This window comes from Nycticebus coucang, chromosome 10, assembly GCF_027406575.1.
Source record: "Nycticebus coucang isolate mNycCou1 chromosome 10, mNycCou1.pri, whole genome shotgun sequence".
NCBI lineage: Eukaryota > Metazoa > Chordata > Mammalia > Primates > Lorisidae > Nycticebus > Nycticebus coucang.
In genome coordinates, this window is record NC_069789.1 from 55,884,762 (window position 1) to 55,906,222 (window position 21,461).

At 42.0% G+C, this 21,461-nt stretch overlaps 1 protein-coding gene across 6 annotated transcripts in view; it reads right to left on the reverse strand.

Moving 5' to 3' along the window:
• SRGAP2 (SLIT-ROBO Rho GTPase activating protein 2) overlaps positions 1–21,461 on the reverse strand; it is a 270,004-nt gene that overhangs the window by 64,823 nt on the left and 183,720 nt on the right. For all 6 annotated transcript variants that reach the window (XM_053605449.1, XM_053605448.1, XM_053605450.1 and 3 more), the window contains exons 5-7: positions 9,572–9,634; positions 2,552–2,767; positions 1,654–1,782 (exon numbers count right to left, since the gene is read on the reverse strand). In XM_053605449.1, the coding sequence (XP_053461424.1) occupies positions 1,654–1,782; positions 2,552–2,767; positions 9,572–9,634 (408 nt within the window). The remainder of the gene's footprint in view (positions 1–1,653; positions 1,783–2,551; positions 2,768–9,571; positions 9,635–21,461) is intronic.

The window sequence follows — 21,461 nt, forward strand, 5'->3', positions numbered from 1 at the left end:
TGCAAATAAATAAATAAATAAATAAAAGAGGTGTGACAGTTTGCATAGTCTAATTTTTTTTTTTAAACAAATGCAAGATAAATAGCAGAAATCATACATAAGAAAGAACTGATCCTCTTGCCTATGCTGAGAACAGGCCTCCCTCCCAACAGTGAGGAGCTGTTTCCCTGAGGAGGAGAAGGGATCTTGTTTAGGTTTTGACCTCCATTGAAGGACAGTGTTCAGATTGGCATCAACAAGCAGAGAGAACAAAGAGGTGCTCAGACAGGGTACAGGGCTCCACTTACCCAGTGAGACCATGACACTCAGGGCATTAAGAGACTGAACCTTTTGAATCAAAAATCCCTGGCTGAAGAGAGATAGGAATCTGTATTTTAGAAAAGTTGCCCAAGTGGCTCTGATGTAAGGCCGGATTTAAGAAACTAAGGATCTAGAGCACTTCTTCAGTTTGCTAGAGGGGGTGAGGGATGGGTGGAGAACAAAGCAGATTTCTGGAACAGTTCAGTGACAATCCTAGATGATCCAGCTAGTGATGTAATAGAGAACCTTAGACCAGAACTCCACATGATGTTGTAAAGTACAGCAGGTTTGCTTATGGAGAAACTGAGGTCTGGCCAGAGTCTCTTGCAAGGCCTACCTGCTGCCTCCAAGAGCCTGAAGTAAACATCAGGTCTCAGAGAAAAGACTGGCTGGAATATACCTTAAGCACTAGCGACTGGGGTGCCAATGCTAACTCAGCTGGCTCCAGATGCCTCGCTTTGATGACTAGAAGGAGAGGTAGGAAAGGGTGTACATACACAGTTTCCCTTAGGACTAGATCCGGAACTGGGCCAGATTTGAGTCTGTAGGTGAGAGGGCTTACAAGACCCAAATATAAGGGTGGAGGGAAAGTAGCAGAAAAACAAGGCCAAGGCTGACTCACAAAGCCAAAGACAAAAAGCTTATCCCTTGTGCTTACCTTATGTCAAACATGTGCTTACTAATCTACTTTTCTCAATCATCTTTCTCCCACATATCAAAAACAATGGGCCAGATGTCAAGGGCATTTGAATTCCTTCCTGACAGGACCCTAATCTGCAGTATAACCTTGGGCAGGTAAATCTCTTAACCCTCTGAAACCAATAGCTTCTTTATCTACAAATTAGAGCTGGCAATGCTTATCAATAGGAGTGATGTGAAAATCAAATGAGTTAATACTGACAAACATTGAGTGCCATAGAAATGTAAGGTATGGAATTCTAACTCTTTAGGTCTTGCCACTCAGTTCTGTGCGCAAGAAGCAGACATAAAGGAGTATTTCCTGGCAGACAGAAGAACGGTGGTTATAAGCCTGGGTTTAGGAATCAGACCTAGGTGCAAACTTTACCTCTGTCATTTATTAACTGACTCTGCATAAGTCATCTAAATGCTTTGAATTATTAATCTGTGAAAATAGAAATAATAATGTTTTCTTCTTCCTAGGATTGAATGAGATAGTGTTTCACCTGGTACATCGGACATGGCAAGTCCTCTGATGGATCATGGCTCCTAATTTCATAATTGTTCTCAAAATGCCCCAGATGCCTGTACAACAGAGCTGGGGAACATCTGACCAGGATTCTGAAACCAGAAAAGAGGTACCCTTAGGCCCGGCCCCTGGCTTTAAGCACTTACATCAATAAGGTCAGACAGGTCATGGATGTAGTACTTGAAGACAGATGCATTGGTTGCCTCCAAAGCCAGCAAGTACTCGTTCCGGGCTTTAATGGCCTTCAGTTTATTCTCTGTGTACTTGGCTTGGCGCTGAAAAGGGAACAGAAGTTCAATTTTATTTTTCTTTAAAGGGGAGATTGTTCTCTAAAAGATGAAAGTATAGTACATTCAAGAACCAGATTTGTGCCGCTACTCCCTGTGCGCGTCTGACTTAAATTGGGTTCTAATTCAGTTTAATGAGATTCAAGGGCATAATGTAGATCATTTCAGGAAAGGTTAATGAGGCTCCCTACCTCAGATGTATGCCCCACTTTGATTCTATCTTCAAATACCATCCTTCATCCTTGCAGTGCCACTCTGAAGGAGGTGCCACTATCCTATCCCTGAACACCTAACTCCTGAAACCAAACCCTAGGTCAACAGTCTCCTCTCATCCCCTAAAGCAATAGGGTATTAAGCTGTATTTGGAAAATGAATTTGGAAAGATGACAACTATTTCTCGTTTATCTGCTAGACGTAGTGGTTCTCAACCTTCCTAATGCCACGACTCTTTAATATAGTCCTCATGTTGTGGTTGGGAGTCGCCACAACATGAGGAACTGTATTAAAGGGTTGTGGCATTAGGAAGGTTGAGAACCACTGTGAGGTTAAAAACTATGAGGTCATGTGCCCAAGTTCTTCCAGTATCTACCTAGTATTCCTGCCAGGAGAGATGGCAAGCACTCACTTGGTCTCTGGGCACTAAAGGAAACCAGAGATTCCTTATTCTGCTCTTCCTGGTGCCCACTAGGGAAGTCCCATCAGTCTTGCCTTCCAGAACGCTGCTCCCCAGTCCCTATACTCACTGGAACGTACGTACCTTCTCCTTCATCTTCTCGATCTTCTTCACTGAGCTCCTCCGCACATGTTTCTCCTCAATGCGAACGTTGGCTGTGGAGTCAGGGGAGCGTGGGGTCTGCCGGTCTTCCTGCTTTACCGATTTACCAATTTGCTTCTCCTCCTGCTTCTCTGCCTCCTTTAGTTTGCTCTGAGCACTGATGCTGTCGGCATTATACATGTGATATGTCTTCATGACCTGCAAGACACCCCCGCCCCCACCCCTACAGGTCAAGCCGATGGGGTCAATGGTCTGGTTTACAGACTAATAGACTCAGCTGGACCTCTCCCCCATGAAGCAATATCCTCATACCCCTAAGGGAAAAATCTAGAAGCATTTGGTTTAGCAAACATTATATATTAAAGATCACTCTAAAGCATAGGAAAGCAGAATTTGAACTGAGCTGGTGTGTCTTCTTATTGAAATGGCTTCATGTCTGTCCATCATGTGTTATTTATTTCTATTTATTATCACTTGTAATCATCACTCTTTTAGATTGGCCAAGTGATTTCTATTGCTTAGTCACCTCACAATACTGGGAAACTAAGGCACCAATAATCAGACCCTAAGGACAAAACCTTCCTGGATTGCTTAAACATCCAAAGAGGACAGTACAGCTTGTGGAGTAGCCTATACTTTTTTTTCTTTTTTTTAAACTTTTCAGATATAAAATGAGGAAGAGAAAAAGGCTCCAAAAGCTCTTTCTGCTGGCCTGGCATTCCAGGGACCTGTCTGGCCTGCTTTATCCAGATCAAACACCCTCTGTCACAGCAACTAGAACAAGAGCACTAACAACAATGGCAGCTGTCATTTACTGAGCACTTAGTACATTCCTGGCTTTAGGCCAAGTGCCACACATGCATTTTCCCATTTCCTCCTAGCAATTCAACCATCAGACAACCCTTTGAAGACTATAAATCTGCACAATTCAGATAGAAGTATGGGAAGGAGTAAAATCCACATCAAGTATAAGTAGGGCACAGGAAGGAAGTAGTATAAAGGAGAGGGACGTAATTTTCAAATTTTCCATCACAGTGACTACCTAGGAGAAGCCTAGTACTTGAGCCTGTTTCTAATCTTCCCAAATATACTACTTACAGACACACCATGCCTGCTCTACTCTGCTGGAACTTTCTGTTTCCACACAGGGAGCCTACAGCTTCTTTCTAGGAATTAAAAACACTTGATAACAAACCAAGTGACCTGAAGTTCAAGAGTGCTGAAATTTTCATGCCTTGAGATTTCTTTGAGAGGGAGAATTAGTATGAAGTAATAAAAATCAGCAACTCATTTCTTTCCCCTAAAAAGCAATCTTGTTAAAAGAGAGTAAAATACCACCTACCCAAAGAAACTAAATTCCTGAAAGTAAGCACCACTTTTTTCTGTTTTCTTTTCTTCTCCACAGTGGTGGTTTTATAATAACAATGGTTGCCCCAAATGACTTAACGACCCTGAAATCTCACCTCTGGGGAAATAAGGGAGAAGCATTACTAGTGCCCTCCTAGCTCAAAGGAAAACTGAGATACTCACAGGCTGATGTTTGAATAAGCGATGCCAAAACAATTAAGGAACAGGGAAGTCAAGAAAGGACTTAGAGAAATATGTATTGTGAGGCAAATACAAACTGGGGGGAAAACTCAAAAGTCTAAATCAGTTCTACCATTTTACTTTGAAAAAATAGATACTGAATTCATGCATTTAGCTCTGTTCCCTCCCTAAGCCTCACTCAAATAATAGAAAAATCTTTTTATTATTATTATTTTTCAGGAAAACAAAACTGGGAAAAACAACAAGAATGGAAGCAGAAGCCAAAAAGCAGGTAGGCAAGTGATAACTGACCTACTGACTCCTGAATCAAAAGTAGGAAGAGCTAAGAAGCAGCTAGACTTATATTACAGAAGCCCTAAGAGAAACTAGTGGCAGTGGGATGAAGATGGAGCTAAAAATGAGAGAAACTATTGAAAGTCTAAGAACAGTTAGACCCCCACATCCCCTACACTACTGTAGTGAAGGACTAGAGGTTTTTTCTGGTAGAGAGGGTCTGTGGACCAGGGGACACTAGGCTCAGATGAGGACAGGGGTACTGAACTTAAACAGGAGGAGCAACTAAAAATTCTACACTGAATGTTAAGATGGTCCAGGACTCTCACAGCTCTACTCCCAAGACATAGAAGAGAGATCAAAATGCCTTTTCTCAGCAATCTGAACATCCAAGATGAAAGACCTACAGATCCTGATTCTAGGACTGCCCTAATGATACAGCCAAGTCAGATCACCCTAGAGTGAAGTCCATGGTTGACATAGAATATTTTAGTGCTTCACTTTAAAATGTTAGCCGGAAGCTAAAGATCACCAGACATTTAAGGAAATACCTAATATGAAAGACTAAGGACTGAATAGCAATTTAGCATATACAGAGAAATAAAAACTTTGAAAATAATCCATCAACAGTAGCCCTGAAGAAAGAAATGAGAAATGAAAAGATACTGCATCATGAAATAAGAGCATTTTTTGGATGCGACAACAACAAAAAAAGAACATGTCAAGAAGAATAAAAGAATTTTGGCAATTAAGAGTCAATTCAAGTATTTCTCCAAGGAACCTAACTTTATGCCTCTTCATGTGAGAGTTTTTTTTTTTTTGGGGGGGGGCAGATTCATCCTTGCTAAAGTGTAGTGTCATCACTGTAACTCACTGCAACTCCAAACTTCTGGATTCAAGTGATCTTCCTGCCTCAGACTCCTGTATAGCTGGGAGTACACGTGTGAGCCACCACCCCTGGCTAATTTTTCTATTTTTAGTAGAGACCGGTTCTTACTTTTACTCAGTCTGGTCTTCAACTCCTGAGCTCAAGCAAAACTTCTGCCTCAACCTCCCAGAGTGCTAGAATGACAGGCATGAGCCACCATGCTCAGCCTGTGTAAGAGTTCTTATCACATTTTTTTTTTTTTTCTTTTTTTGAGACAGAGTCTCACGATGTCACCCTTGGTAGACTGCCATGGCGCCACAGCTCACAGCAACCTCTAACTTTTGGGCTTAAGCAATTCTCTTGCCTCATCCTCCCAAGTAGCTGGGACTACAGGTGCCTGCCACCACAACCGGCTATTTTGTTGTTGTTGTTGTAGTAGTAGTTATCATTGTTGTTTGGCAAGCCCAGGCTGGGTTCAAACTCGCCAGCTCCGGTGTATGTGGCTGGCGTCCTGGCTGATGAGCTATAAGTGTCACGCCTATCACATCATTTTTTTGCTTGTTGCTTTACTTCTCTATCTCTCCTTATTAAAACAAAATGCCTTGAGTTTGGGGACATCTCTTGTTTTTGCATCCCTATTGCCTAGTGTCAGGATCAAATAGGCAAGCAGAGCTGAAAGACTATTAACTGCCATTTTTTTTGAGGGAACAGGTGCTAACTACCAATCTAAAGTAGCTCCATAAGCAAACAGCTGGTGCACCAAGTCAAAAGGGTACGTATTTAGGGGGAGTACAGAAGCGTAAGACCTCTGGAACATAATAGCTCCAAAGTATCCTCACATCTTTTCTTTCTTTCTCCATTCTAGCACTATCCTGACTCTTCATACTCAGCCAATCCATGTGGCTTCAGTGCCTTCACACACACTCCTTTCCATGGGGGCTTGTTGGGCTTTTTCAGACACAACCTCTGAGTACAACTGAGGCAGAGAATCCCAGAAGTCTTTGGGAAGCAGTATGGTCTGACTTCAAAGGCATTCCTGGAGCATCATTCAGAAAATGAAAACCACTTATGCCACAGCTTACAAACCAGCCAGCTCATTATGGGGAAAAAACATGTGGAGAAGAATGCTCACTGGGGTTGTTCTCTGAGAAGCAGCTGTGGGAAGCAGGCTCTGACACAAAATGCCAACTCAGGGAAATCAATGGCCCTCAAGCAGAAAAGAAGAAGGTGCAGAGGGGCAGCTGGCCACTTATGGTGGGATTCTGGACTTCTTCCCAAAGACATCTTTATTTGGGAACACCTGGGCCCAGTCCCTTGAATCATCAAGTTCAAAAGTACTTAAATTACCAACTTTTGGGTAATCAGCCCCACAAAAGAAGTATTTATTCATGTCTGTTAGGGATAGATACAAGGTAAGAAGAGCCCTGAAAAATACGATGGGTTTCTTATTTCCTTGGTTTCTTTTTCCAAGTGCCCACAAATAATACTATTGCCTAAAAGTCACCAAAATGAGAAGCCTTTTCCTGCCTTCCTGGAGAGCAATAAGGGCAAAGTTCCTGACAAGAAGCTCTCCTAATTTATTGTCTTCCTGACTCCTCTAAGAAAATGTATATGCAGAATGTAGCTTCCCAAAGCCAGCATAAGTAGTTCCAACTTCCTACTTGATGAAACCACTATCTTACGCAATGTGCCCAAGCATCCTGTTTTACCCAGGACTCTTCTCAGTTTCAGCACTGAAAGTCTTGAGTCCCAGGAAACCCTTCAGTCCTATGCAAGCAGAGACAGAAATATGGTGCCTTATTCAGACCAGACCTAAGCTTATCTTACCCTCCAGAAGAAAAAAAACTCATATTTCTATTTTCTGAACTTTCTAATAGCCTACAGAAACTGCAAACTCATTTGACCCTTAACTATAGTCTGATAGTTCCGGAAGTATAACCCCCAACTACCTTGTCTCCAGGATATGCAGATACCAGTACATGGAGTGTACAGAGACGCTAGGGCCATAGAGGTTTGGAGTACCCCCCAAGTTCATATAGCTAGTGGTCGAGAGAGGATAGAATCTAGGTTGCCTAATTCAGGATACTGAGTCTCTCGATCTTGATCTATTGACATTCTGGGCAAGAGAATTCTTTATTGTGGGGACATTCCTGTGCATTGTAGGATTTTAGCAACACCCCCGGCCTCTAAATCATTAGATGCCAATAGCGCTTCCTACGCCTCCAGTTGTGACAATCAAAAATGTCTGCAGACATTGCCAAATATCCCCTTGGGAGAAAAATCACTCTGCTGAGAATCACTGCACCAAAGTGTTCTGCCTTCTCTGAAACTTTCTAGCACCTTCTATCCCTTTTTTTCTCTTCCTAATACCTATTAGAGGAAAAAAATCAAATTTTAATTTTGGTCTTGGACAGATTATAAGAGTTTGTACCAAATCACCTCATGGCAGGGGACACCACACTTAGTTCTCAGTTTGAACACAGTGGGAAGATTCTATGCTCTGCATTGACTGTGGCCTCATCGTGGTGGCTAGCAAAGGAGCCGGCCAAAATTGAGTTGCCTGAAGTCTGATGTCAGGGACAGCATCTCAGCCCTCCTCAGAGCAGAGAAGCAAGTTCAAGGGTTTTCTTCTCATTCCATCATAGCTTATAGGTTTTCATTTATTTTTTAAAAAGCATTGCACATGAGAAGATCTAGGACTCTGGGTAAAAGCTAACAGATCCTTAGATAGTATATTCTTTCTCTGCTGCCTCAAGTCCCACTGCATAAGTGGCACGCTAGATTTGAGATGATTTGAAGTTTGCTGGATATCCAACCTACTCCTCCCTAGAAACAGCTGCGAATAGCAGAGGCTCAAGATGCTTCCGGTAAAATAAAAGGATTTATATAATGACTACATGTGTCATTTTCTATCTTAGGGAATACTCTGCCAACAGAAAGGAGTAATAGTTTTTCTTGGTGTCTAGTAGATATGCTAAAAATAAAGAGCAGAAGTAAAGCATTAAAAAGACAAGGTTCAGGAAACCCATCTAGTCTGAAAATGAATTTCACATTGATGTGTTTCTAATTTTAAAAAGTCTTAACTTCACTTGAGAGAAGTGAAAACTTGGGAGCTGAACCAAAGGGTACCATCTATCTACTTGACTTTGGTACAGAAGAGACACAAGGTAGAAATTCAAAACAAACTAAGCATCACTGGAGACAACTCAGATGACTCTACCCTATTTACTTGCTTAACAGTTGCCATGACAAAATGGCCACACCTAGGCTTCTGGATCAAGAATGTGGAATTCTCTGATCCCAAATGCTGTGATGCATGTCTCCACTGCCAAGGGAAGGGATGGGGGAGGAGGAGAAGGGGTGAAAGTGGGAGGGGAAGGGAATCAATTTCACCTCCAGACAAGACGGGGCAACCCTGGAGAAGGACACGGAGAGCTGGCACAGCCAAACTGGAGAAGGGGTCCCTGAAAGGTATTAGCTGTACAATTTAAGTATTCCCTGTATGACACCAGGAATTTCTTTGGTATGTGTGTGCGTATGTGTTTGTTATAATTAATGAAACATGGATGGGGGAGAAACCACCACCACCACCTCTCAGTGCATGAATTAACATGCGTCAACCACAAGCATCACATGCCTAAAGTGCCAATCATTTCAGAACAGATTGTGTTCTCTTCTCCAAGCCCACGGCCTGCCTCTTTGCAGAGGTTTGGCCTTTATAAAACTCCAGGAAGCTGGTCCAAAGTTCTCATAGCCTGATCCTTCATAGGGCACCTGCTCTAGTCTCAAACCTGCAGATAAATCCCAGATCTGATGCAAAACCTTGAACCGTATATCCTCCTCCAGAGGCACATATTAACAGTACAATGCAGGCTATGTTCCTTGCCATTAGGTTCAAGGTCCCTTGTTTGCTGCTAGTGGGGTCAGCTGTGCTGGTGACCTAGGCCTTGGCTGGTCTCTAGGATTATGCCCCATTGCACAGCTGAGGAGGAATCTCATTTTGACAAAGTACTTTTTGGCTTATGCAGTTTTGTTTGTTTGTTTGTTTGCAGTTTTTGGCCAGGGCTGGGTTTGAACCCACCACCTCCAGCATATGGGGCTGGTGCCCAGCCCTTTGAGCCACAGGCACTGCCCTGGCTTATGCAGTTTTGAAAATAAGAATGTGAAAAAAGAGACGGGTGGAGTTACCCCCAATGGGGACATGCACTGTCCTCAACCTCAGTTCAGTTCCGTTGCTGATGTGACTATGGCTGCAAGCTGCCAAATGCTGCTTCCCTCTGCTTGCTAAGAGCCAAGCAACCCATCTGATTTACCGAATAGAGCTCGTTCAGGACCTTCATCAAATCATCTTGGAGCTGCTGGCCGACTTCTTTACTCTGTAAGGAAAGAGGAATGAAGGTTAATTGGGAAACAGAAGGAGGTAGGAGGGGGCAACAAAGGCAAGGCAGCATCAGCTCTACAAATAACCCAGACTCAATTAAGGGCCATTATTTAACCCAGCAAATCAGATAACCATTCCAATCAGACCCAATTATGGTCAGATTACTCAAAGAGTTTTAATAAAATGAAATGTGCCCTTTCTGTAGCCTAGTAAAGGCAATTGTGTGAAGGGAGGGTTGTAGCCTTTGATTTTTCTATTGGTCCCCAAAGAGCAGTCCTGAAAGCCACATGCTACCTAGCAACTGTTGTTAGGCAGAACATACTTGCTCAGACCTTTGTAGTTAAGCATTCCAGAGGACTGCACAAAAAGGTAAGCTGTGTAATACGTGGAAGGATGAGATAGGAAAAAGGATATAAACATTTGAGGACTTCGAAGTCCCTAACTGAATAGGAAACTCTAAGCAAGGAGGAACTATATCTCATTTGCTTTATTTCTACCCCAAACTCCCAGTGGTACCTCCATACTGACCACTTGGGAGACTGCTGTTACTTGATCCTCATATGTTAAGGGGTCTCCAGCTAGCTAATTCTGAACAGTAGTAGCTCTCAGATTTTTTGCTGCTACCACCTAAGACTGATGTCAATAGAGCAGCAAAAATAGAGAAGAATGAGGAAGCAGGAAGGAAACTGTCACACCCTCTTTACTGAGTGTTACATGCCAAACCCAAGAGAGCAGGGGATAAAACTGATCGGCATCACTGGGTCACTGAGAGGGGAAGCCCTTGTTTCATCTTCTGCCAGTTCCTTCTACTTCTTTCCTACTAAAAAATTCAGATATTACCAACTCCCTCCTAATGGAAGGTATAATACTGCCTCCCAACCCCAGCGCAGCTCAGCTCCTAGGCAAAGAAAGAGGACTTGCATGTCACAAATACATTCGTTTAATATGTCACCTTTTATCAATGCATACATCTCTACCTTTAAAATGTTTTCTTACTCTAAGAGGCCAAGGTAGGTGAATCAACTGAGCTCAGGAGCTGTCTCTACTAAAAATAGAAAAGCTGAGCCAAGAGGATCTCTTGAGCCCAAGAATTTGAGGTTGCTGTGAGCTATGATGCCACAGCACTATATCCAGGGTGACAAAGTGAGACTCTGTCTCCAAAAAAAGAAAAAAAAAAAGTTTTCTGATTACAAAAGTAATATGGGTTTATTGTAATACATAAGGAAACTGTAGAAAACCTCAAAAAAGAAAAAGTAACCCTTAATTCCTACCACTAAGAAATCTACACTCTAGACTTTGTTATATATTTTTCTAATCTTCTCTCTCTTGTTGTTTTAACAAAATTGGAATGGCATTATAAATCCTGTTGTGTATCCTATTCAGAAACATGAAGTGAGCATTTCCCCATATATTATCTTTTATTGCATTTTAACATATATTGATGCAGCTGGTATTCATGGACTTTGCTTTGTTTCCAAATTTTGTGATAAAAAAGGCTATGCTAAATTACTTTGTATATAATTTATACACATCTTACATTATTTTCTCTTAGAAGTAACATTGCTGGGTCAAAGACTACTCATACTAGTAAGTTGCCCTTGAGAAAAACTTTGCCAATTTACAACACCACCAGCAGCATATAAGAATGCTTATTTCATTTTTTATTGTCTTGACAATTTGATGTGCTATCCTACAGTAATTTGAAGTCCTTTGATTCCAGTGATTCTGAGCATTTTTAAAAACATGTTTATCAGGCGGCACCTGTGGCTCAAGGAGTAGGGCGCCGGTCCCATATGCCGGAGGTGGCGAGTTCAAACCCAGCCCTGGCCAAAAAAAAAAACATGTTTATCAGTTCGGCGCCTGTAGCTCAGTGGGTAGGGCGCCAGCCATATGCACCAGGACTGGTGGGTTAAAACCCGGCCAGGGCCTGCCAAACAATAATGACAACTACAACAAAAAAATAGCCAGGTGTTGTGGCGGATGCCTGTAGTCCCAGCTACTTGAGAGGCTGAGGCCAGAGAATCACTTAAGCCCAAGATTCTGAGGTTACTGTGAGCTGTGACACCACAGCACTCTACCGAGGGCGATGTAGTGAGACTCTGTCTCAAAAAAATAAAAACAAAAATGAACATGTGTATCAGTCATTTTTGTTTTTCTTTTATGGTTTGTCATTTTTCTATTAAGGTGTTCTTTACCAATTTTTGTACTGTGATATTCATTATAAAATATAACACATGTGTGTACCCTCTGTCAAGAGCAGGCATGAATTTTTACCCCTTGTAGTAGGGAAAGAAGTGGAAAGAGCCATTAATTAGCAACTGCAAGATTCTCCTTCTATTCCTAGCTCCTACATTACCAAGGAAATAACTTTGGACAACCTAGTTCATCTCTTTGGGCCTCTATTTTCATTTCCATAAAATGAAAACCTTCAGCTAAAACATGTCAAAGATCTTTGCCATTCTGTGATTCTACACGATCTTTTGCCTGGCATCTTGAGCCCATATTATTTCAAACATCACCTCCTTCAGTGAACGGGTGGTGAGCTATACACCATGGTGTAGAAGATAATGAGCAAGTTCTCCTTGGGGACCCAGATACTCGAGAAAATGGATGGCTTCAGGGGCATTTTGTCAGTCTTAAATTTACTATTCCCAGTGTCTCTCATACAGTGACCTCAACCACTGGAAGAAACCAGAAGAAGGAATGCCTTTCACGTATGATCTCACATACCAGACTGTCTTTCCCATTGAGAGGAAAGCTGAGCTTCGCTAAAGGCCCTAGGAGGTTGAAATGAGGCAAAATGACTCACCACCAACCCCAAAGTCAGCAACAGGGTCAGTAAGTGACCACAAGTATCACTTCCCACTGCCCTGCCCTCCCACCTCCAGGCCAGCTCCCCCATCAGCCTCCCATCCTCTTACTAGTTACTTCCTTATATTTAAATGGCAGAGGTTAAAGAAGAAAGCTCCTCTTCCTCTACCCTGTTGCTTACCCAGGACTTAAATAACTTAGTCCCAGAGAGGGGAAGGGGCGAAAAGAGGAGAGAGGGGGAAAGTGTAACCAATAAAAAGCAATTAAGCCCAGGCAGATGTTTCCTTTCATGTACTGATTAGTTGGGAGGACCCTCAACTATTATCCCTGTTTATTTGAACAGGCTGCTGAAGCAATCTGACTTACTGCTCCCTCTGGCTGAGGGTTGGGCTGGAAATACAGGAGTAGCTCACCCAGTTAAAATGTTCGATATAACCCCTAGCAATCAGGCACAATTCTGACACCAAAAGAGAGGCAGGGAACTGTCAGCTTCTCTCTTCTCGCAGATGATAAAAGGCAACCTGTTCTCTATTTCAGAAACCTTAACTGTGTGCCTTTGGTGGAAAACGTGACCCGAGGAAGGGCTTCCGTGCTGGCCACTGCAGAGGGGTTGACCTAGCTGGAAACCCGCAGGGGGCCCCACCCAAAGACAAGGGAGACATTTATTCCTGAGAACAACAAAACCTGATGAGACTGAGTATATGACAATGAAGACTGTAGAGCCTTTCCATTCCCTGAAAAAAAAAGCAAGGGGTTTCTAGGCAGGGAAGAAAAAGAGAATTTACAGAGCAGTCTTTGTACACTAATACACAGCCCGCATCTCTTTTCTTTAAAATTTCTTGGAATAGAATGAGTCATCTAAACATTGCAGGAAACCAAATAGAAGTCGGGGGGAAAATTACTTTGGGCAAAGTTTTTCTCTTAAATGTTTGCATAGAAATCTTTGCCTGGAAAAAAAAAAAAAGATGCCTAAATTTAGAATAGAGATGTGGCACAGTTAACAATGCTGGTTCTGTGGAATGGGAAGTGAGACGCTGTGCTCAGACTGGGATCTTTTATTTTGAAACTCAGCACAACCATTTGGCCAGAGTGTTTCACTCTGCCTGCTGCTGAGGAGGAGCTGATCGGAAGACAATGAGATTGCAACAGCTCCTGCCAATTCTGTGCTTACAAAATGGGTAGGGAAGCTTCCTTTTCCAACAGATAACGGCATTGGAAACAGAACTGAAATGCACAGCATCATCTCCCCAAGACTGTAATGTTCCAATGCCTGCTTACTCACAGAAAGGATATAGCAGCAAAAATATATGCAAACACATTGGCTACCTGGACACTAGGCTGGTTATTCATCTTTGGTGCTCACTAAATCAATACACTCCCTGGGCTTGAATGGTTTTGCTCATTAACATTTCCCAAAGAACATCAATTCTGAAAAGGTTTTCAAACCAGGGAAATTATCTATTACCTGATTTTTAGCACTATTTACATCACCACGAATGTGCTTTCTAAGTCAGGATTGAGGTGGGGCTGTTGTTTATTGGCTATCTACACTTCAAAACTGTATTATTTGACAGGCACAAAATTATCCCCTACTTATATGAAAAAAGGGTTGGAGGAAGGGAAGGCATGCTCTGCCATGTGGTAAGAGCTAATTTCAGCCCTATCCCAGGGCTGAGCCTGTCAGCAGGTAGAAACAGTAGGGTCATTTAGTTCAGTGCTGATTAGCCTGTGTCAGCGATTTTCCAAAAAAGAATCTGATTCTCAAGGGCACATATATTCCATATATCCTCTCCCAGTGCCAGCATCCCCTCCCTACCTCAAAGATTCTTTGAGCTTCAGAGACCAACTGTTAAGAAAAAACAAATTCAGTTTAAAATTACATTTACTTTTACAGATTTCAGAGGAAAGGGATATGACCCTACATTAGGCTCTGGCAGCGGGAAAAATGCCACCAGACATAAGGTGATGGTTTCAGGGGTACTTGCTCACCACTCCAAAGAGGCCAAGTTTCATGAGCTGGCTCTTTGCCTGAAATGCTTTTGGTGGGGAGAATATTGCTTAAAGGAGAGGCTGTTTGGCAGCCAGGCCAATGCTAGGTGATGGTGGGCACTGTGCCTGGCCTCTCCCCCACCCAGTTCAGTCTACCAAAATAGGTGGCTCAGTGTGATGCTGGGTGCTGGAGGCTGCAGGGGTTCAGAGCGGAGATCCAGCAGGTCAGAGCTCAGGAATGAGTTCTACATCTTCCCTCAACCATGCTACTTGCATATAAAGCAAGCAGAGCTCTTTCTATTCACCATTCACTATTGGTTTGGATACCACATTGATGGCTCTACATTGAGCTCCAATACCTTATGCTCTGGGGAGCCCAAGAATTTATAAAATATAAATATACTGATTTGTAAAACTTTTATAAAGAGATAGGCTAGGAGCTGCCATAAGAGGGACACCTGAGGTGCTTCTGCCTCCTAATGGGTAGAACAGGATGTTAAAGAAAAAAAATACATGTTTTTATTGTAATATAGTATAATATGCATGTCTACAATAAAAGTACTTTCATGTAGTACATGTAATATATTTCCTACTCTTTCTTATTTGTTTATGTTGGTCATAACTCACTAAACTTATTTTACAACTTATTAATGAGTTACTATACACAAAGTTTAAAAAGACTGGGTACATACAAAACACTGTAATTATGGAATTAATAAAGAAAACAGTGGTGTAGGTACTACAACCCACCAACCAAGACAGGAGCTAAAAAACTTGCCCTAGTGCTATGGCTGATTGGCTGTTTCAAAGTAAGTTTGATTACCGGATCCCAGCAAGGGACAAATGGCTGGATTTTAGGAAGTGAGCAATAAAGAATCCATCAGCAAATATTTATAGAAAAACATTATGTGTCAGGCACTAGTGGTTTGAATATGAAACAGAGAGTTCAAAAGTTTACAATTTGCCGAGAAAGATGGACATTAATCTGATCTCTAATCCCATCAGAATGCTATTCTTCTGATCTCAAAGGCATTATTATAAATGAAATTTCTTTTTTTTTGAGACAGAGCCTCAAGCTGTCGCCCTGGGTAGAGTGCAGTGACATCACAGCTCACAGCAACCTCCAGCTCCTGGGCTCAAGCGATTCTCCTGCTTCCGCCTCCCAAGTAGCTGAGACTACAGGCACCTGCCACAACACCCAGCTATTTTTTGGTTGCAGCTGTCATTGTTGTTTGGTGGGCCCAGGCTGGATTTGAACCTGCCAGTTCAGGTGTATGTGGCTGGCGCCTTAGCCGCTTGAGCCACAGGCGCCAAGCCTATAAATGAAATTTCTTAAGTTAATTTTCAGTTTAAGATCAATTTTTGTTGCTATCTCAGCCAAGAGATTTCCACACTATACCCTAACTCCAGAGCAAGATAGATATTGGATCTGGCTTGCCAGAAACAGAAATCTGCTTTCAAAAATTACAGCTATTACACAGTAAATTCTTTAAGTTTGTCTTTCTAAATTAGTAATGGATATTTCAGGTTATAATGCTACACTGATTCAGTATAAGTGACTCCCAAAGCAGTCACATTCCATTTTTAAAGGATCCCTTGAGCTTGTAAGCACCATAAAAACTAATCTCACCCGTTGCTCCCGCTATAAGAAGTTATTGGGTATTGTTAAACTTTCCTAGTGACAAAGTTTTATATTAAAAGAAAATGTCAGAAACTTGACACAGTTTAAGAGCCAGTACATGTTTCGGGATTCATCTTGTGAAATATGAATGGTTTCTCAATTTGATTTCTGTTTCATTATCTGAAGAACTTCGTCTACAAAAGAAAATCCCAAAGCTACTAAAACATGAAACTATCTGAAACTAATGGAAGAGACAGACAATAACTTCTTCTTTTTTTTTTTTTAAGCAAATTCACACCTGAGTGTCTTACTATTTGTTTGTTTGTTTGTTTATTTATTGCAGTTTTTTGGCCAGGGCTGGGTTTGAACCCGCCACCTCCGGTATATGGGGCTGACACCCTACTCTTTGAGCCACAGGCACCGCCCAGACCATAACTTCTTAAGCATCTTTCTGAATCCTCTTTAGTGCCCAACTCACTGCTTTGCATACAGAAGCTATAAATTAATCAGCTTCTGAATCAACTAATGTTTAATTTTGGCCTGAACACATAATGACAAGAATAAAACAATAAAGTGGTGTTTTATTCGCATAGATTACTAAAAGTGGCAACTCCATCAGAAGTCACCCACATGAATTCCCTTTGATTACACTTCAGAGATAAGCCTAAGAAGTTGAAATGACTTTTCCAGGGTCACACAGCTATTCAGGATTCTATCATGGAACACAAGTAGTATTAGAAAAAGGTTAAACACACAGGATCTGGAGTAGGATTTGAATCCCGCTTCTATTTTGCAATTACGTGACTTTGGGTAAGTTATTTAAACACTCCATGCCTCAGCTTCCACATTTGTAAAATAGGATAACAATAATAATGAGATAATTGGTGGCCAGGAGCAGTGCATCACGAGTGTAATCCTAGTACTTTGGGAGGCAGAGGCAGGTGGATTGCTTGAGCTTAGGAGTTCTAGTCCAGAGTGAGCAAGAATGAGACCCTGTACTAAAAATAGAAAAACTAGCCAGGCATGGTGGTGCATACCTGTAGAGAGAAAATAAAACAAAACAAAAACTCAAAGCAAAGACGAAAAAAGTATTTAGCAGAAAGGAGGCAATGGTGGGGCTGGGGGTGGAAGAAGGAAATTAAAGAGGGTGTAATTACCTTCTATTCCTCCAGGTGGGTTAAATAGAAAAGATCTTCCTCAGCTGCATAACTAGGACATGTTCAACTGGGGTCATGAATTAAACATCCAAAGGTAAGAGCTCCCTACCGCTTAGGTCACAGAATACCAAGACTATCCATGATCAAGTTCTGGTTTAATGAAAGTAGGATTTCTCTCCTCTAGGGTACTTTCTTCTGAAAGCCATTTCCTCAAGGGTTTTCCAGGAGCGCCTGGAATGTGTGAGCAGTAACACTTGATGATAACCCACAAGTAATGAAAAATCTGTTCCTTGACACAGATGCAGTTTCTACACTCTGTGGATGCTTACTATGCTCTATTACAACTGACCGAAGCCTCTTATCAGGGAAACACGTAATCCAGACAAGACTGAGCCACAGGACTGGGACTAGGAAGTTGGGGGCTGGGGCCTTCTGCTCTCCCAAGACCCCTAATAGCACAGTCTGAAGCACAGTCCTATAACATTCTAAATGTTCCTCCATGATTGTTCTACTCTTTTTGAAAGAGCTGTCCTAATACCAAGAAAGTAAGTGCAAATTTATGAAATCAAAGAGACGATCAAGTCTGAGTCTTTATTTCTTAAACCACCACTGTGATCCTTTTCCTGGCAAATTTCCATCTTTTCCTTTCTTGGATAATGATTTATGTAGTGGGAGTGTAGGTCTTTGGGCTCTGACCTTGCATGCCAAAGCACTTCTTGAGGTCATTCTGAAGATGAGTGATCACCCATTTTCTAAGCAGAACACTAAAGGCATAGAAATGGTATCCAGGTGACTGTGGGCACCCTTGAGAAGACTGGGACACCAGGGACAAAAGACACAAAAGTGAACAGGCAACACAAGAGCACAAATCTCTCAGCAGCTATAAAATGAACTCACGAGTTGTAGCTGGGTTATAGCTTTCATGTGAGAGTCCCAAATTAGTTTCATAGTAGGGCTGTGTACATTGGGTACTTTTTCTTCCATTCTTGGGATACTTTACTAAGAAGAATATGTTCCAGCTCCATCCATGTAAACATGAAAGAGGTAAAGTCTCCATCTTTCTTTAAGGCTGCATAGTATTCCATGGTATACATATACCACAATTTATTAATCCATTCATGGATCGATGGGCACTTGGGCTTTTTCCATGACTTAGCTATTATGAATTGGGCTGCAATAAACATTCTGGTACAAATATCTTTGTTATGTTGTGATTTTTGGTCTTCTGGGTATATGCCCAGCAGAGGAATTACAGGATTGAATGGCAGATCTATTTTTAGATCTCTGAGTGTTCTCCATATATCTTTCCTAAAGGAGTGGATTAATTTGCATTCCCACCAGCAGTGCAGAAGTGTTCCCTTTTCTCCGCATCCACGCCAACATCTCTGGTCTTGAGATTTTGTGATATAGGCTAGTCTCATTGGAGTTAGATGATATCTCAAAGTAGTTTTGATTTGCATTTCTCTGATGATTAAAGATGATGAGCATTTTTTCATATGTCTGAAGGCCGTGCGCCTGTCTTCTTCAGAGAAGTTTCTCTTCAAATCCCTTGCCCAGCCTGCGATGGGATCCCTTGTTTTTTCTTGCTGATGCGTTTGAGTTCTCTGTGGATTCTGGTTATTAAACCTTTGTCAGAGTTATACCCTGCAAATATCTTCTCCCATTCTGAGGGCTGTCTGCTTGCTCTGCTTACTGTGTTCTTAGCTGTGCAGAAGCTTTTTAGTTTGATCAAGTCCCAGTAGTGTATTTTTGAAGCTGCTTCAATTGCCCGGGGGGTTCTCCTCATGAAATACTCACCCAGACCAATTTCTTCAAGGGTTTTCCCTGCATTCTCCTCTAGTCACATGAAAGCTATAACCCAGCTACAACTTAACAAAAGGGGGAAGTGGGAAAGGGGGGTGGGTGGGTAGAGGGAGGGGAATCGGTGGGATCACACCTGTGGTGCATATTACAGGGGTATTTGCGAAACTTGGTAAATGTAGAATGTAAATGTTTTGGCACAGTAACTGAGATAACGCCGGAAAGGCTATGTTAACCACTGTGATAAAAATGTGTCAAATGGTTTATGAAGTGAGTGTATGATGCCCCATAATCATATCATTGTATACAGTTATGATTTAATAAAAAAATTAAAAAAAAAAAAATGAACTCACGAGGAAAAGCAATCAGTGGCTTGGAACTGGGAGAGAAGGCGGGGAAAGAGCCAGAATGATAAGGTGCTTGAAAGCGTGTGCCCTACTACAATAAGAAATTCTAGGAGCTGGGGGAAGGGAGGAATGCCTGTGCGGCTCCCAGATGGCTGGGCCAGGAGGCTGGAAGAACAGGAGTTAACAGAGCTTATCTGAGAGTTGGCAGTGTGACTACCAAGGAGGAGGGCAGCCTGGTAGGAAGTAAAACAGTCAGCAGCACCCGCACAGGAAATGCCGGGGGCACTAGGAAAATTGCTGATAAAATACTTTTAAAAGAAAGAGGAACCCAGCAGCAAAGCCAGTTTATCGAGGGATCTGTGTAGTTTTAGAAGTCCTGATGTTGCCTTAGAATCCTACTGCTGAGAAAGAAAGAGAAGCTCCTTAGGTTTCAATTCTGAAAAGAGCGGTTTCTTTTTCTCTTCTAGAGACAGGGTCTTACTCTGCTGCCCAGGCTGGAATGCAGTGGTGATCATACCTCACAGCAGCCTCAAACCCCGGGCTCAAATGATGCTTCTGCCTCAGCTTCCAGACGAGCTAGACTACAGGGGCACATTACCACACCTGGCAATTTTTAAAAAAATATTTTGTAGGGATGAAGTCTGTATTGTCCAGGCTGGTCTTGAACTTCTAGCTTTAAGGGCTCCCTCCCCGCTCAGTTTACCAAAGTGCTAGAATTACAGGTATGAGTCACTGTGCCTGGCCTGAGAGCATTTTCCTGACATCCCAGGTGCCAGGATTGGACCTAAGAGTGGCGTAAAGCCAACTTTGGGAGACTGAGTAGTCTTTACTGGCAGAGAAGTAGAACGCAAGGGACTAGGATGGAGATTTGAGCCTGCATCAGCTTTCTTCAGCTGCAGGGGTGGTTTATAGTCTCTTGTGCTTGCCCACACTAATCACATGTGCAGCCATTCCCATAAGTCATGGACCATATACAATTTAAAATAACTATATCCTAGGAGCAGGACACTTTTTCTCTTACCAGTATCTCTCTGCCACTGGGGGAAAAAAAAAAATTCATTGAATTGTGAGAAGGAAAATGCCCAAAATTTTGAACTGGAGATTTCCAAACTCCAGCTCTGATTTCTCACCTAATCTTTTTAAATTTTCTTGTCCAATTGAGGTTTAAACTTTATAAATGTTCCATGTGCACTTGAAAAGAATGCGTATCTATTTATCTGCAGTTGTCAGGCCCAGTACCCATATATGTCATTCAGATCAAGTTTATTATTCTGTGAGTCTTCTACATTTTCACAGATTTTTTTTTATTAGCCTAGTCGTTTAATTGTTCTCTAAGGCAGGTGTATTAAATCTCTCACTGGGGTTGATGATTTGTCCATTTGCCCATTTTAATTCTGTCCATTTTTTTTTTTTCTTTTTTTGAGACACAGTTTCACTGTCGCCCTGGCTAGAGTGCTGTGGCATCGTAGCTTAAGTGATTCTCTTGCGTTAGCCTCCCAAGTAGCTGGGACTACAGGAACCCACCACAACGCCTGCCTATTTTTTTGTTGTAGTTGTCTTTGCTGTTTAGCAGGCCAAGGCCAGGCTGGAACCCGCCAGCCCCAGTGCTTATGACCAGTGCCCTAACCACTGAGCTATGGGGGCTGAGCCAGTAGAGACGAGGTCTTGCTCTTGGTCAGGCTGGTCTCAAACCCCTGAACTCAAGCAGTCCACCCACCTTGGCCTCCCGGAGGGCTAGGATTACAGACATGAGCCACCATGGCCCTTTATATATTTATTTTTTAGTAGAGATGGGGTCTCGCTCTTGCTCAGGCTGGTTAATTCTGTCCATTTTTTATTTGTATATATTATTAAGTATACACTTCTTCCTGGAGAAATTGTATCTTTAGTAGGAAATGCCTTTCTTTATATCTAACAATACTTTCTACATTAAAATCGATATGGTGTGATTTTATCATAGCTAGCTTTTCTAATCACTTTGTTTCTTTAAACCTTTCTGTATCCCTTAGATTTGAAGTATGTCTGTAAGATCTAAGAGTTAACAGTGAAAAAAATAAAATAAAATGTATCTATTCTTTTATAGGCAATATATATTTC